This window comes from Glossina fuscipes, unplaced genomic scaffold (assembly GCF_014805625.2).
Source record: "Glossina fuscipes isolate IAEA_lab_2018 unplaced genomic scaffold, Yale_Gfus_2 128, whole genome shotgun sequence".
NCBI lineage: Eukaryota > Metazoa > Arthropoda > Insecta > Diptera > Glossinidae > Glossina > Glossina fuscipes.
This window is the reverse complement of record NW_023998471.1, coordinates 1,570,532-1,588,997: the sequence shown is the minus strand read 5'-3', so window position 1 is coordinate 1,588,997 and position 18,466 is coordinate 1,570,532. Positions and strand designations below refer to the sequence as shown.

The following is an 18,466-nucleotide window of genomic DNA, read 5'->3' as shown; positions in this document are numbered from 1 at the left end:
AATATCAGAGAAATTATAGTCAGCTTACGTGGACCTATTTTGCACTCTATATTCAATTGATTCCTTTATGTGCATGGCAAAATTGGAACATACTAAGTAAGCGTAGTAACTGTAAGGTAAAAATATTACTTTTTCCTTTTCATATAATACATTGCTTATTAACACAGAAGAGGAGGAAGAAGAAGAAGATATTGTTTTTTGTACATTATATCTTATATATAGAGTATATAGAGAGAAGACAATTCGTTTGCCTTTTTTTTTCTTTTTAGGATATTAAAACATTGGCTTTAAAAACTGAACGGACCAATTGTTTGCTTTGAAATCTCAAAATTTGTTTAACTGTGACCAGACTAGTTTTTGCAAGTTCACTTCACAATATTACAAGGGGGCATAAAAAGAGGTAAAAGTATATTGAAAAAGTAAAGCTATGCCACTTTTCGTGCTGACCAAAATTGAGCATAGCAGAATTATAGGGCTGCCTTGCTGCTGTGTAAATGTGAATATATTCCGTAACATAAATATATAAAAGAAGCATTTATGTTAAATGAATAGAAGAAATTATTTGCTTTTTTTTTTGCAAACACAAGTACTGCCAAAGGAGAAGATTGCTTCTCATCTAACCGCAACTGCAGAATACATAAAATAAGGAAGAATTATGTGAGTTTATATAAAATATAAATTAATATTGATTACTTGAATGGAACAACTTCTGTGCTGAGAACTGTTATATATTGAAGTTAACATAATTAATAATAATGAAATGCTATTCAATATCTATAACGTGTATATAGGTTATTTCTTCTTATTTAATGTGTAAGCTTCAGGATGCACAAATCCTTTAAACGAAACGAAAGAACTCTTGTCTATTCACACAGCAAAAAAAAACGTATATTTCAACATTTTCATTTAAGGATGAAGTGAATACATTTGTATTTTTCAAACCATTCAAGCAATTGTATCACTGATTCGTCGCCCATAAGTTGCAAAAATTACATCTTTTCATATAAATGCGTAATTCTCATGAAGATCCTGAAGATGTATGGAGGGGACTTTCAAAAAATAGACTCATATAGTCTAAACATATCAAAGTAGATTTATACGTTAAATCTATATTTTATAACAATTTTCTTCATGAAATAGCTACATATGTTGGGAAGTTCAAGATATGGCTGAATTCCGACCTAAGTTTGCTATGTTGATTTAGTATTTAAAAATATGATTTTTATGTTTCTTTTTGTCCGATTGGCCGTTATATAAGAAGTGTCCGCAAAAGTAATTCGAAGCGATTCATTTTCAATACGATTCGTCCTTGGCCTAAGCAGATCGGTCTATCAAATCTCATTGAAATACTGAAAAATATGCAACGCTTAAATAGATTCATAAAATGATTCTGCGACGACTAACATAATAAAGATTTGTTCCCCTTGGGCGTATTGCGGAAGTTTAATCTACCTTTACTACAAGCGGTAGTGCCAGATAGTGAACCTATTTGATGATGAGAAATGACTATAAATTCCATCCTTTTTTTCTCTTTTAGACCAGCCACTCGGAGTTCGTATATGTGTAGAGAAAGATTATAGATAGGGAGATATGAAAGTGTAGAGGAATTCGGCTTCGATGTTGAAATGTCTGGAACAATGGGAAGATCATTACTGGTACGTTGCTTCAAAGGCGGCCAGTACGATTATTAATGAAAAAAATCAACCGTAATAGGAGCATAAAATTATAAAATATTGGAAAGTTAGTTGGCTGAGTAGGCAAAGAATCTCCACTAACTACTTAATAGAGCTTTATATGCTACGGCTTTAAGTCTTAGGCCTCGAATTTTTTTGCTCGGCTAAGTGAAAAATTTTCCTTCTTTCAGGTTCTTATTTGTGTTGGTGTTGGGTACAAGAGACTTTCAGTTTTCCAAATCCACTTCTTTGAATTTGAAGTTATGCTTTCTGACATTCTAAACTGAAATGTTACCTTTCAAACATCCGGAGAGATGACATGGGCTGGTTAACTTTGCCCCATATCTGATCAGTTGATGGTGATCTAAAATCTGAGCGAAAAAACTACACTACTAAGGTCCGGCCGCTTCCCTATCGCTTCTCCTCCACCCATCGCCATATTATACGGATAAGGGATATCTCCTGAGTGATTGCTCACATAATAAAAAAAAATATTCTGCTTAAAAAATTCAAGTTCCTTTTGTTGCTTTGTCAAAATTGTATGACTTTAGTGTAAAAGTACACAGCCAACCAAGCATAAAATTGTCTCAATATCCAAATGTATAGTAATAAAAATTCGCTACATATACTACATACATGACATTGAAATACATTGTTGACATAGTGAGCAGTCGTGCAGTCTAGCGTATGCAAAACTTTATGCAAGCACTTAATACAACGCAAGTAATGTAAGTAAAACAATGAAAAAATATTAACCCGAACATAGCGGTAAAACAATATTGTAAGAACGAAATGTGTAAATACCATGATGAGACGTTCAGACTTGTACTGACTTAAGGAGTCTATGCCGGTTGATACGGTTAATTTTCGAACTAATACTAACAGAAGTCAGTAGTAGAAAAAGAATTAGGTATTAAATATGTTTCAACGGAAAGACAGACTGACAGACATTGTTTAGCCGATTTTGATGTTCGTGTAAGCAACTCCAATTCATAACTTCATACTTAACACATGTTTGAAAATGTTTTTATACCTGCTCTCCTCTTTTAGTGGTTATAATCATCGTTTTCCGTTCCACATTTATACAAACACGTGTACGCCTATACGCAATAATATATTATATACATATGCATATGTACGTAAATATGCATATCATATTTGTTTTTTCTATTCTTAACGTTCTCTTCTCAAATTCATTTTTCTAAGGAAAAAACATGCGCATCTTTTCTTTCTGTTTCATTCCTTATATAAGGTTAGAGAGTAAAAAAACGGTATATGTATACATATGTATAGGTTATACACATATCTATAGGCATAACAAAAGTTAATCGTTCCAAAAATTTCCAATAATAACTCGAAAGAATTCAAAATTTTCTTGTATGAAATCGCTTTTTGTTCACATTATCTCTCATGGAAGGAAAATGAATTTTTTGCAAAAATATATACATTTTTAACATACCTATGTTATAATTATCGCTTATATAGTCCACAGAAAACGCTTTATTTTAACATTGTTGATCTCTGCCATTACGTTTAACTAATGGCGGACGGTCATATCAATGTGGCCATCCAGCAAAATTACTCGGAGCAAATTACATTATGTATACACCATCGAAAAGTAACGCAGTAAATATTCCTGGTGTGCAAGAATTCAAAAGGTACATTTGAACAAGACTTAAATAATTTAACGACGCACAGAGTGATGCTCTTACAAAGTAAATGCATGACTACATTTTAGTGAGTATGGGCGCATAAATGGAAATTCATTATAATTGGCAAAAAGCACACGGACCTAAAAACACTGTTATTCATATTAGGTAGTCCAAAAACTATCGATCCCTCAAGAGTAAAAATCATCATCAAACCCTACAATATTTTTCGACAAGGTTGTTTATAATTGCTGCAAATGACTGCAACGTCTTGACTTTTTATTATAGCAGTCAATTCGCAGACTGTTTAAGCCTGACCGTCCGTCTGTCTGTTCTGTATGTCCACCTATTTTTACTTTCAACGTATAAATAGCAAATTACGAGACATTGCAATTGAACTCAAGCACCAATCCTACTGAAAATAAATTTGATCGGATCAATTTGATAATTACTCTTTAGTGCATAGCATATTTTGGTCGCAGGTATAGTGAATGCTCAGTCGCTAAAGACATAACATTTACCGATTTGGGCAGACATCCATCAGCACGCAGTCACCACTCATTTCATTCTGATCGTCAATGTGTTACACAAACAGGGAGCATATTTTTGTTGATTGACCCATAAAGAAAAAAAAAAACAATAAGTAAGTTATATTCGACGGCGGCCTTTCGCATACCCCTCATTATGCATTTTGCATTCTACTCTCCAAGTTTTTTTATTTGATATCCACATAGCTGGTATTATTAAGAAAGAAGTAATCCACCAGATCGCGGTGCCTAACAAATTTATTTTACGATTAATCCATTTTTATGCAGATAATATGTCTGCATTTGAGGAGTGCACAAAATAGTTTTAAACATTCTGTCTTGTTTGCCTTATGATAAATACGCATATAATCTCAAAAAAGTGAAAAAAAAGAAAATTTAATTACTCGTAGGTTTTTGTGACCATGCCCAATTATTTTCATTTTTGGACATAGAGAGTAAACGAAATGTGGAAATTTTCGTCCTTCTAACTATAATAACTTTCGAGTAACGAGCAAAAATCCAAAAATTTTTGTTGAAAAAAGCAGAGTTGCGTTCAGTCTACGCTGCACTGCGAGGCTCTGCTCTGATCAGTTTGAACCACTGTTTATATATCAATCTGCGCGCAGAAAATTCCAATGTTTTTACTATATTTGAAGTGAATATCTTCATTTTTGCATGCCACACACACCACACCGACGGACAGACATAGCTGAATTAACTCGGAATTTCACGCTTTATGGAGTCTCCGAAGCTTCCTTTTTGATGCTACATAAATTATCGACAAAAATAAAATGAGTATACGCCCATCTTACAGCAATGGTGGGTATAAAAAAATTATTTTGAGAAAATCTGTAAATATACGTAACTGGCTATTCTTGAGCTTACAGGTCCAACGTTAACAAAAATGGTATCTCGGCATAACATTATTTTGTTAGACTCCCTTATAAAACAGTTCTTATAAAAAATAGAACAGGCATTTTAGTATTTTGTGATGACACTTGATTCAAAGTAATGATTTAACAATTAAATACATTGTTTTCAAGGAAGCAGGCACCTGCTAGACCAAATGAAATCGTTATTCAAATATCATTTTTTTACTTCTCCTACGTACATCTCACGTCAGACACGCGCAAAGAACAAGGGCATGGGTGTATTCATTGCATTTACTCAATTCATACTCACGTGGTTTTATGCCAAATAAAAAACATTTTCTATTATTGGGCGCAATATTTTTTGGAGTACCTAATGTGAAAGCATTGAAGTCATTCCGTTTCGTAGTGAAGATGAATACTGTGTCGCACAATGCTTGTGAAAGGGAAAATAGGTATTAGCATTTATTTAACGCTTGTCACTATGAACCCTTTCCCTTTTGCAGAATACTTGACTGTTTATTGAAACAATTTTTTTTCTTTTTCTTCAATCTCTACCTAAAAGGTATTACGTGGAATTTAGCGATACGCCTAACTCCGTACTTTAGATGACTTCCTCTTCGGCACTTTTCAAATTCTTTTTGCACTGTATGTTAGCGAATTCTAATGAAAATTAAATACAATAATAATTTTGCACTTGAATTTTTATTTTTCCAGCTCAACGTCAACATTCGAAGGATTTTGTTTTTCTCTTGATACCGCTATACTATGATTATGTACATCATCTTTTAGTGGTTTCTTTTTCATGGAACCTTTAACTTCAAAGGTTACATAGTAACGCTTATTGCTGTCCAACTTTTCGGAAGGTAACGATATCAATTGTTTATGTTTGCCATGTGATAATTCCAGGGCGACGTTTCCTTTTCGGCCTGAGCCACTACTGGTTAAAATTTTCGGTAAATAGAAACTTCCCATACTAGATCTCTTATACGAGCCAAAGCCAAATTTAGGTATTGTATGATGATTCATCATAGGAACTGTAATTATTTGAAAGTCAAAATTTGATCTCAAGAAAGTTTATTGATAACTCACTGTACGCTGCACAAGGTATACCAGTGTAGGCGTGAGTAGCATGAAAACAGCGATGGGTCCTTGTTGTGCACTGTAAAGCCTTTTCGTAAGCACCGTAATCGGGACTTAAACGTCGTTCGGCCTTCAACAAATGCTCATCAATTATTAATATTTCATAATAGTGCTTAAACGTATATCATTGCTATACCTTACCTCTTCATACAATTCGTTAATGTCCTGAAAATTGTAAGTTCCCGGTTTTTGCAATGATTTCAAAGTTTCATATAAAAACAATTCAAAATTCTTAAAACTGTATTCACTGAAATTGTAACGACGTAAACGTGTACCCATCTCACCACCCAAAGCGATGCAGGATTTGTGATAATCATCCACAGCACGTTTCACCAGCACTGCTTCATTTAATTTATTCGAACGTATTTGTAACGATTTTAGCTCCAATAAATGTTGAAAAATTTTCCGCTCCATATAATATCTAAGGTAAGGGTAAAATTAACTAAGATTCGCTATGACGTTTTCTTTTTATAGTAATACACAGCTCCTCAAGCTCTACGTCGTACAGATACTGATTAGCATCAATAAAGCAAGAGAAGGTTTTCATCAAAATAACCCATTACTACTAGCACTACTACTGTGATCAAAATACAAGGTGAATTTGTTTATTAAATTAAAAATATTTATTCTTCTAATAATATCATCACCTTCTCCACAACACTGAACAGTTTGACCTGGCGGAAGAAATTCATACCGCATAGCACTGCGATAACCGGAGAAAATTGTCAATATCATCTTGAATTTTGAGCGATCTTAGCGCGGATTTTTCGGCCTTGATTCATTTTTTTCAAGAGATGTACTACTTCGCATCTAGGAAAGAAAGAGCATTAAGAAATGCGTCTCAAAGCAAAAATTTCTTGTCCATTTGTCGTCTGCGTCCACTGCAGTGCAAGGGCAATGATATTTATTGATATTTTATCACTTCATTCTGGGGTTCTTTCCCATAAAGTCAAATATAGTTTAACTCATTCTTTAACAAAAATGTATAAAAATTTCTTGACTTATGGAAAAAACTATTGTATTCGCTTAAAGCTTGCTGACTCTTATGCGCTTTAATTTTTTTTTTTTTAACTATCTAAACCATGTTAATTACCTCCTTATATTGCGCTGAATAGATCTCGTCACTGCTGACATATTACAAGTGGTCTTGCTATTTTCAGTTTTTCGATTTGTTAAACGACAACTGCAAGACCTGCCGTGAGTCGTATAAATTCCGTTGGGTTCCGGTATTTTGCGATAGATGCCACGTGGACTTGGCTCAAAGCCAGAGTCTTGGTCTTTTGCTGCATTACTTATTTCATCCTTTTTCCAATTGGTCGGCTCGTTCAACTCATCACTAAAACGCTTTTTTAAGCGTTTTTTACGACTGTGCACGTGATTGTACTCATAGTTGTCTATCACTGATTTTGTTGGAATATCACTCGTTTGTTCTGAGCATAACGACTCCGTTTGAGCTTTTGGACTTTCCTCATTTTCTAGTTTCTCTTCCGAATCTCGGCTCGGAAAAAGTTTCACATGATCTCCGTGTGCCTCAGGAAGAATAGTAAAGCCCGAAGCTGTGCATTGTGTTATCGGTTCATCCTGCGGTATTGTTTCTTCTTCAAGATCTATCGAATCGTCGCTTTGAATTATCTGAAAACTGGACTTGCGTTCCGATGTTTCGTTAGCACTTAATACTGCCTCATCTTCGGCCGAATCGGAAGGTAGCAAAGTAAATGAATTGCGAGCCTTTTGCTCTGGTATAATTAACTTTGTATAATCGGAAATCATATCATTATTATCCGATTCTACGACATTGTCATCCGTTTCATTAACATTCGAAGAATTATTTATAACTGTGGTTTCGGTCGTACTTGGGCTGGCCTCTATTTTAGAATCAATATCGCGACTCTCTTGCGGCTCTTCGGCAATTGTATCCTGCTTCTTAGATTCTGATGGTAAAGTATCTACACTCTCATCGGGCTTTTCGTTATCTTCCTCGTCCTTTGGAGCAGCGTCTGGTGTGATTAATAATACATTGCACTCCTGATTTTCGTTACAAATATTAGTTTCTTCCATTACATTTTTATTCTCATCTGTTAGATCGTCGGGCTTGGAAGGCGGTTCTGACTCGTTCAACGGCTTCTCTAAATTAGTTCTTTCATCTTTAGCGCCATCTTCATGACTTGGCGTTGCCTCTAGATTCTCTTCATTATCTTTTATTTGCAATGGTGGATCAGGCGTAGGGTCAAGCTCTGCATTTGCCGTCGCATTCGAAACGTCAACTATTAATTTTTTATTTTCCATTCCTTCTAAAGGAGGGTTTGAGTTTAAAATATTTTCCTCATTAGTCAAGTTTGTAGACACAACTTCCTCCTTATCAGGTAAAGGGGGGATATCTCCTTCATTCTCCAAATCATTGTCCTTAAGATCGCCACTAACCTTCGTTTCGCTTAATTCATTATTTTTGGGATTAAGATCGTCAGAAGAACATCCTTGATGATTTCTGACTTCTGTCATGTTTTTATTCCTCCTATCTTTGTCCGTTTTATCTTTCAGTGCCCTGGAAAATATGTACTTGTTCTTCACAATAACATGCTCTTTCAAATATTTATGATAGCAACAGTTCTCACACGAATCTTCATCATCGCTTTCGCTTGTGTACACGCAACGTTCTCGCGATTTTCGAAATCTTATTTCAATGTTACTTTTCGACCGACAAATAGCGTTGCATTTATTTGTACATATTTTTGGTTCACCACAGCTACTGGTGCGTCGTCTTAGGACATGTCGCTTAAATTTTTGACGTCTACAACGTTTTTCTCTGCTGTAGGTAGGATGTAGGCACTCACAATAACTTCCCTTTTCATCTATATCCGAATCGGATTGTTTCATATAGACAATTAATTTTTTCGGTTTAATAAAATCTTCATCCTTTAACGGACGAACGGCGTCCACCATAGTTTCTCTGAATGGATTTTCACGGCGTGCGCTTAAGCGTAATTTGCCTGCGGGTAATCCGCCATGTGATTGCAGAAATTTAGCTGTGGATCTGTGACCTTTTTGCAAAGCACAATCCAGGGGCGTCATCATCACACTTTTCGAATTACTATAAATCGAATTTATTTCAGCACCATAATCCAACAATATCTTACAAATGTCCGTATAGTCATTGTATGCTGCGATGTGTAACATACTTCGGCCATCGTTGCTTGTAGTATTTACTTGTTTAGATCGTTGTTCCAACAACCATTCGACTAATTCACGACGCCCGGAAGACGCTGCTTCATGTAATGGAAGATCGCCCTTGGCATTACGTAGCCATAAATTCGCGCCACGATCTTTAAGCAATTTAACAGTTTCTAACTGGCCTTTCGCGCAACCGCAATGTGACGGAGTACGGCCTTTACGATCTTGTCTATTCGGGTCGGCGTCTAGATCTAATAAACGGGAAGTAGCATCAGCGTGTCCTAAGGTTACAGCGTAATGAAGTGCGGTACAACCATTGGCATCAATAAGATCCGTTGGCGCTCCACATAAACTAATTAAGGTATCAATGCATTCTGTATGGCCGCGAGATGCAGCGCAGTGCAGAGCCGTTAGACCATCTCTACAAAATTAAAGTAATTCTAATATTATATGTAAAATAAAAAAGCCTTCCGACCACACCACCTAAGATAAATATGATAAAAAATAATTTTTTCCCCTTTTTTACTATCAGTCCGGCCGAATCGGAACTATTTTTAAATAGAACATTGAAATATCTTCGATTAATATTCAGACTGTATTTCCGATGAAAATTTCTATTAATTTGCATCTTGAGAACAGCGTTTCGACTTGCTTTGAAAGCCGAAGTTTACTTCAATATCAGCGACCATATCTCAAACAATAATTAAGCTTATTCCGCTAAGAGTACGTGGGCGCTCAAGCCCCCACGCTACGAAATAGGTCTCTTTTGGCCGAATTAATCCCTAATAGATGAATTTAACGGCTGATAAAGCTAATAAATAATAAGTAACTTTCGGTGACGAACATGAATGCTGGTTAACTAACTTATCTGCACTTTCCACTCTGGCACCAGCTTTAACCAAAGCAGTAACGGCTTTCGCCGAACCAGCCGAAGCGGCCCATAGTAACGGCTGTCGACCGTCTTTATCTTGGACGTCAACATTGCATTGAGGATGGGCTAATAAAATTTCCAAGATTTCCATTGCTAACTTGGACGAGTTAGTTTGGCAAAGGTTTCCATCATAAACGGCGCCACACATCTGAGCAGCGTAGTGTAGCGGTGAACCACCATTGATATCGGGTATCGCAATATTAGCATCAGCCGCTAACACTGCTCGCAAAGCTGCAACTTCACCGCAAACTAAAAAATATATATAAATGCGCAGACGTAACTAACTTGTAATTTAATTGTAATAGATTCCATCGTCGTAGTTAATCTTACCCGTAGCCCAATGCACTACCGAATGACCTTCTTTATCCACAGCGTTCACATCGGCTTTATTCGCGAGTAGCAAATTGACCATTGCCAAATTGCCCTGAATAACAGCCAAGTGAAGCGGTGTGAAGCCATCCTCGTCTACAGACTCCAATAATTCTGGAGCTGCGACGACTATGCTAGCTGCAGCCACGAGGACGTTCGAATTTGTAACTGCTTGTATAGCACAATAATGTAAAGCGCTTTTATTGCGACGGTCACGGATCTTTATTTGATTCGGCTGCTGAGAGCGACGCAGCAAGATAATAATAAAAAATAGAATAAAAAAAAAAAAATCTTTTTTATTCGTTTTATGTCACACGCTACTTTTTTTAAGATCGCGAACATAATTATTATTATAATGCCAATGCTGTAAAACTTTATAGTTTCCACACAAATATAAAATTTTTACTTAATTTTATGTATAAGAATATATTTTTGTAAATAACCACTTGAATAAGTAATAAACGCTTGAAGGGAAATTCTATGGTAATGTTATTAACACTATTGCTGCACACACCACCAACGACCTATAATGTTGAACTATTTACTTATTTCGTTTGTAATGTGCAACATATACGGAATATACAGGTAACACCCTTATCAGCGTACGCCCATATGTCAAAGTTGCTGATACTGGAATTGGAAATTGCAACTTGACATATGTACACATATATATCATAAACGCCTCCCATTTTTCAATAAGAAGGACAAATCTGACTTAAAGTTTGTTACGAATTGTTATCAGACCTATTTTGAAGTATGCAATATAGTAAACCGTTTAAGCGAACAAGTAATAAACAAATGGCAGGTATCTAGGATTCGTTCTTAAGCGATTGTTTGCTCCGTACTTTTATTTCAATGAGAATGTACGTAAACCAGCGGCCGCCAATCTTTTCAAGACCCAAGCAGTTGAAATTTTTGTTTATTATCAAAAACAATGAAAAAAAAATTTCCCTTTTACACATGTTACATCCACAGGCGTTACATTTTGCTCATCAAACATTTGGAAAACACAAAGAAGATTTTTGATAAATAATAGTAAGTGAATTGACTTATCCCTATATGGCTTTCCATTTACTCCGTTTACTTCCATTTGCTCCTTGTTGCTTATACGATTTACATTTATCTGCGGATCATCCGGATTCTCTTGCAGCCCGGGCCATTGGTTGCTAAGCACTGACATAAACAAACATTGCTAAATTTGAACTATGCAAATATCGTAACACGTTACCAGGTAACCATGTCGTTATGGTGATAAGCTAAATAAGTAATTGTTAGTTTAAACTCTTGCACATTTACTTTAAGCATAAACGTAATCTCATAAAGCAAATGAAGTTCCTTTGAAATATAATTCTTTTTTATATATATTGTGTTTAAAGAGATTACATTTGAAGGGATTCAATAATTTCTTTTAGAATTTAATTTTTATATTCATTATTAGCGTGAAGAATGCCTTGACCGTGCGATTCGTTTAAATATATCGAGAGAAACGAATGTTTGTATGGAGCAATGCGAAATGCGAACAAACTTCTGCTTGTTAACAACAACAAGCAACCTTAAAAGCAGAAACCGGACAATACGGTGGCGTACGAAAGGTTGTAGAGTAAGTTTGTGAAGGTGCAAAAAACATTAAACAAACTCATCGTTGTTCCTTCAAGCTACAATTTTAATCTACGCTATACAGCTGTCTGTCCATGTGACTATAAATCTTAACTTAGTTCTTTGAAATTGTCTCTCAAAAAGGGTAAAACGTTTCTTGCTTCAATCGTACGGCCCCGTTTGACGTTTTAAAGCAAGGCGTTATATGGGAAGTAATCGGAAAAGTGATACGATCCGAATCATTTTTAATAGCATCCCACCTTGGATCAGAACACGCCAGTATACCAAGTTTCATCAAAATATGTCAAAAATTGCGACCTGTACGTTGAGCACAAGAAAACATCAAACGGACAGACAATTCAGAAAATGCTTCTGACTTAATCGGTACAATAAAAGGTGGGTCAAATCATATTTATTTTTGAACATAACCAGCAGATATCTGCCTTTTTCACATTACAATGTTTTCAACCATCTTGGACTGATCTGGCTATCATTCATCGAGAGATACAGACATGGAAAGAACTTCACAAGAGTAAGCTATCACAATTAAATCACATTCAAACTACCCATTGAACAGGTCTTTATATGAACATATGATCCAAGACTCTGCCAGCGATCCTCATTTATTTACATCCATCTTACCTTTGTATGCAATCGTTCCAATACCTCAGCAATGTCTCCCTGTTGACAGGCGTACATTAAACTTGAGCAGCCATAACTAAGGCGATTACTTAAGACTTTTTTTCGCACGCTGTTATTTCTTTTCAAGTATTTTGATTTTACATCTGCTTTAGATCGGCGAGCAAATTCTGAATGCATTAAGTTTTGATGTAACGCAGCACTTTTCGATGGTAAACATTGAAATTTTTCTTTGCCTCTTTCTTTTTTAAGGGCTCTCATTATACGCTACGTTTTTTGATTTCAATCGAGTCAATAGGTGATCAATACTATCTACTCTTTCGGGTATTTATCGTGTGACTATTTATGCGATAAAAGGATTTATTGCAATCATTTCCAGGAGCTGACAACACTCAATGTTGAATGTAAATAATAATTTTAAAACTAGTCTAATAACTCATTTTTTACGGCTAATTTCTTCGTAGACAATTGCTTTCCATAAAGTTAAAATTTACGCTTTAGAGTGCTTCACAGTAAACTCTAAAAGCAAAACATATCTATTTTCCCATTTTCTTTTGTTGTAAACGGTGCTTGTGTAAGAACCATATTAACAATTTTGGCTTCTGTTGGGATTAGTTAGTGCGTTACGATTTGATTTTGGGTAAAAGATAATGTCTATAGTATAATCAAGGCACAGTGCTGGGTTCAATCGCGTTTGCGAAGCAAATTTTGGCTAAAACCGTTGCAAAAATTTACGATTATTACAATTAGCATGACCTTGAAAGACATTAAGGAAAGAGAAATTTGCAGTTGCATAAACTCGAATTATCAATTAAGCATCATTCTTGGCGTTTATGCGTTTCCGCTACCAAACCTTAGCAACACATGAAAATAATTACGTCAGGTATCAAAGTTAACTCTTGTAAAGTTGAATGAAGGATTGTAAGGCGTTTTTGGGTTTGCGTCCTCATAGTGTTCACTTGCATCCTGTTGCTTATGGCCCTTAAATTTCGGTGTTGAACGTAAACATACTTTCGGTTTCTTTCATTTCTTTCTCGTTTTTCTTTTGTATTAAACAATTTATAATAGATCCTGATTAGCTAGTCTTCTATGCATATATATTTAATCTTAAACAATAGCGTAACTCCCTTATTAAAGTTGCACGCATAATATACCTGAAATTTAAAATTGTACCTGTCCTGAAATGCGACAAATGCTGCTAGGAATGTATGCTTTTTGAACGTCCCCATAGCACACCGTACAGCCAGGGAAAGAGCCAAGTGTTGTTGAAAACGTAATTCGCTAAAGGGAACCCTTAAGGCAAAATCCTCAGAACTCTAGTACTCCTCATCAAATTTGAGAAAACTATCGCTACAAACTTTTTTTTCTACCTTTTTTGAAAGAACAGAAAAGCGATGTTCACAAAGTCACAGATCATTGCTTGGCCTAGATCTTCTAGCAAAATTCTCTGTAGAGAGAAATCGAAAATTAGAAAAGAACGGACACAAGTACACCTTTCATAAAACATAAGGAATTTAAGCCAGCTAAGTTGTTTGCGATGAAAGGGACGGAATTCATTTCCTATAACTTGACCTTGAAAAGAAGGCAAAACGTCATGGGATGTGTTTTTATCAGATTCTGCTTCTTCGAGCTTAAACTTCTGGGAAGAGGCGAACATATAAAAAATATAAAATAGTTTATCTAAAACACAAGAAAAAAAAGCAACGATCTTCACAGATTATTTGAAAAATTGAGATTGCTTCGAATAAACCACATTGCTTGTGTTTTCTCGGGCCACAAAAAATGCTCGCTGTTTACTTGTGCATCAATATAATTTTACACGTATTGCTCGTCTGAAATTTACGATGAAGAAAACACTGGACGATATTGTATCGTTTACCAGAACATATCATTGTTGTCATCGCCTCGTCCCGCAACTTGGTAAATGACCATGAATCAGAATTCATTGCCATTTCATAAAATTAATACACAAACAAGAGAAAAAAAAAATTGCTACCTTATCCAAGTTGTAGTTGTAAGTGTTTAATATTACAGGTAAGGGGGAAAAAGTTGGTAAAACAGTAATTTTTTTAATTTTATTATTTTATCCTTTAGAACTTTGATCCACTTTTGATGTCAATAAGTATCAAGCGTTGAAACTTTGGACAAGTATTATTTTATTATCTCTTGGCCAACTGCTCGAAAGTTTTCTTCTTGCCCAGCTTTTTCTTTTTTTTTTTGTGTTTCAAGTCTTTGAAGAGCTTAATCCATTTCCACTTGACACATACAATAAAGCATAAAGTGTATGAGCAAAACTCTATTACTAAGCTTAGTCCGCCAATTAATTTAAGAAAAAAAATAAATTATATTATTATTGTCTTTAAGTATATATATAAACCTAAACTAATTCTTAAATGGAAATTGAAAAACTCTTCTGATTTGACTTTATGGCTAAAGTTTATAATTAATTTTAAAAGAAAATTACGCACTTAAACTTTTTATGTTTTTTTTTTGTTTTTATATTTTATTTTTATTTTCTTTTTTTTTATTTCAAATATATTTCCGTATTGACGTCGTCGTCTATCGTATTATAGTATGTTTACGTCAACGAAGAAGATGAATTCCAAAAGAGCTCACCTATTAAAAAGGCGAATAGAGTGTATTTTTAGCAGTGAATGTAAGAAAAGCCTATGAGCCTTCTTTGCTTTTTTGTAATGGCAATGTAGTTGCTATGGTAATGAGTGCGCTTACCTTCTGTATACATATATACCTCCATACATTCATGTTTATAATGCAAGAGGTCATTAATTTTTTGAGACCTCAATAGCGTCTTAACAAATACCTATATAGATAGACGTGGACGCATATAGGCAACTTATAGAGGCGCATATACGTCTATACACACAAATAAATGTTATACATTCTATCTTTATATATATTCTATCTTTATATATATATATATATATATATATATCAGATATTTTTATATAAATATGTATCCTGTGTATTATTAATGTTCGTACAGACCTTGAATAATTCTTGTCTTGATGTTTTCGAGGAGATAAACATTATTTCACGAGCAAATAAATTTGTTCTTTCCTAGAAATCTATTGCACTTTCCTAGAATGGCTAGAAATGTTTTTAAATATTACGTCAAGCAAATTTTGATTAAAATGCATACGCGCGCACATATCTTATATGTTTGAGTATATTAGCTCAAAATAAGGTTATACTAAATTTTTTATTCCATTTGTAACATTCAAGCATGCTCATGATGAGGCATGCAGGCATCTTTAAAAGTGGTTCTAATATCTTTCTCTTCTTTATCTATCATGTACGGTTTGAATTCTTAAATTAGCTAAAATTTGGAAGAAAATCTGACATATAAATTTTGCACGCTCTCGTCTGCTCTGAGGATTCGAAACTTATAAACTACTTTACATTTCAAAAGTTTTTCAATATCTTTCATTTTATACGAAGACATTTAAATGATTCCACGCGATCTCTTTCTGTCTGACCTAGTCTTCCCGATACCTATAACGTAAACATATTTCTTCACTTTTAACGACAACTATCATGTTGTTGCGTTCAGATATGTAAAAATTAAGATAAAGTATTTGAAGTTTCGTACACATATATTACTCACTCGATCGACTAAGAGAAAATAGTTGTTAATTGACTGATTGCTTGTTTAATTTGATTAATAAAAAAATTATTTCTAACGAAGTATTAACTATCAATAAATTTTCTAGTACTAAGGCTTAAAAGTTGATGTAGATCTATTCTGTGGCAAAAAACTACCAGGAATACGGAAAACTTTCATTTATCATCAAGGATTACACTCTTTCCCTTCTCTTTCACAATTCAATAAAAAATTTTATTGCTTTAGACTCAAATTATAGGTCATGAAATAATAATTGCAATTTTGAGGTTAGGAAAAAGTGGACGTCATGTCTCATCGCAATAGTAAGTCTTTCCAATGCAAATTTGGAAAATTGAGTTCTCTCACCATGAAATCAGCTGCTACGCTTAGAGCACAGCAAATTGCCTCAAGCGTATTCGTAAGACAGATTTCTCTGAAGATTCAACGTGGGTACACTGCCATTATTGTTTCACACCACGGTGCCCCATGACATACGGGTTAATTTTGCTTAACCGGCTTCCTCCATATAAGCTGGGGGCCTAAACTAGACGGGAGAAACCAGATGTATTTATTGTGCATGGCCCAATATACCTAATCTGGGGAGTGCTCAGGCCTATTATGATCTTTAATTATTCGTTTTAGGAATGATGAAGACCACAACCACCGCGATACCCCCGAAGGGCCGTACCCAGAATTCAGGTCTCAACTGCTGCGTTCAAACTGGTGATTGGCTATACTAGTTTTCATAGCGGTTTTCATATGTAAGTAAGTGTACTTACTTCCTTCGGAAGAATCTCTGCAGTTCACCAATGCAGCCGCCTCTATGCGCTAGTACTTGTGACTTTGTGATCAGGCTCCTGATTACCATAGAGCTTAAATTTAGACTATAGAGTCTTTAGCCTTACTTTAGGCGACGTAGTTACTCTTGCCGAAATTAATGGCGGACTGGACCGAGAAAGATTTTATGTGGCTCATATGGCCCATATCATTACTAGGGGGCTATTATTACAAGGCTTTTCCCCGACTTCTGGCGATTTCGTACAAGGAAGTCTGTTAAGAACACAGAACGTGTTTTTATGCTAGTTCTCGTCGAGAAATCAAAAACGATTCAGAAAAAGGCGTAACATTATTTTAGTTTTCATAATATCCGAAGGTTTTGGCCTCTCGATTATTGAGAAGTGTAAACAAATGTGGACGCTTATTCTCGCATGGTTGGAATTTTTATACAAATTATTGAGAACGTATAAGCTTATTCTCTAAAGCGCGAATAGTTTATACAAACACATGTTCAATTTGTATTTGTTTGAGAGAATGTAGTCATATTCTTTTCTGAATACCGTGAATCAAGCTAAAGAAGGTACAATTCACTAATAACTGACACATATATGCGAAAAAACCCGTAAGAAATCGTATCAGTTCCTACAATTTCTAATAGAAAAACCATGGAAGACTTCAGCATAAATTCTCTAAAACACTTTTCTCACATAAAATCGCGTTTCCCATACATTTCTCTTAGATAATGTATGTGTTCCCAAGATTCGCCTTAAAGCGAGTTATTCTTGTGTTTCATTTATTTCCTTATTACCTTTCAAAGTGTTGGTTACATTACGCAAACCCAACTTCTTTTTACATAGCAAACGAAATTGGAGCACTCTCTGTGGAAAATAAGTTCATTTCCGCTTACACGAATTTCCATTTACCACACTTGTAGATGATTTGAAATTATGTAATGATTTGAGAAATACTTTGCAAAAAGAGGTAGATTTTATATCAAAAAAGAAAACTAATGCAGGTATTAGTGAAGTAAACATTAGAAAGTGAAAGGAAAGAATTTTAAGAATAATCGATTCACCGGATGTTGAATAAAGCTAGAAATGAAAGTAGAAATGCGTAAAAAGGATTGTTTTCTAAGACTTTGTTCTCTTATAGACGTACAAACATGATTGTTCCTTTAGGCAGATGTAAGGAAAAAATTCACAAATGCGCTAATTGAAAATATGCGATAAATGGATTTTATTATTGGAAAAGATGTCCGAGCTTCGCTTTAGTATATTTGGAATTTATGTCGAGGGCTGTATAACTTTCCATTATGTTTTAAGTAAGCAAAAAAGCGATTGTATCTTAGAGGCCCACAATAAATACATTTACGATACACACCGCAAAGAAGGTATTAGATCCATTCTTACCCATGTCAAAGATTTAGAATACGGTACGTTAAGCAAAGGGTTACGATTTGAAAGTGTCTGTCGAAAATTTATTGAGAAGAAAACAGTAAGTATT

At 34.8% G+C, this 18,466-nt stretch overlaps 1 protein-coding gene across 1 annotated transcript; it reads right to left on the bottom strand.

The window, feature by feature from the left end:
• Window positions 1–5,423: 5,423 nt before the first annotated feature.
• On the bottom strand, window positions 5,424–13,020 carry LOC119640795 (ankyrin repeat domain-containing protein 12). The gene is made up of 7 exons (XM_038039018.1): window positions 12,568–13,020; window positions 10,291–10,564; window positions 9,894–10,209; window positions 6,955–9,450; window positions 6,003–6,282; window positions 5,811–5,931; window positions 5,424–5,755 (listed from the first exon to the last, which is right to left on the bottom strand). Exons 1-7 carry the CDS (start codon window positions 12,823–12,825, stop codon window positions 5,424–5,426), a joined length of 4,077 nt encoding a protein of 1,358 aa, XP_037894946.1. The 5' UTR covers window positions 12,826–13,020.
• Between the last annotated feature and the right edge of the window lie 5,446 nt (window positions 13,021–18,466).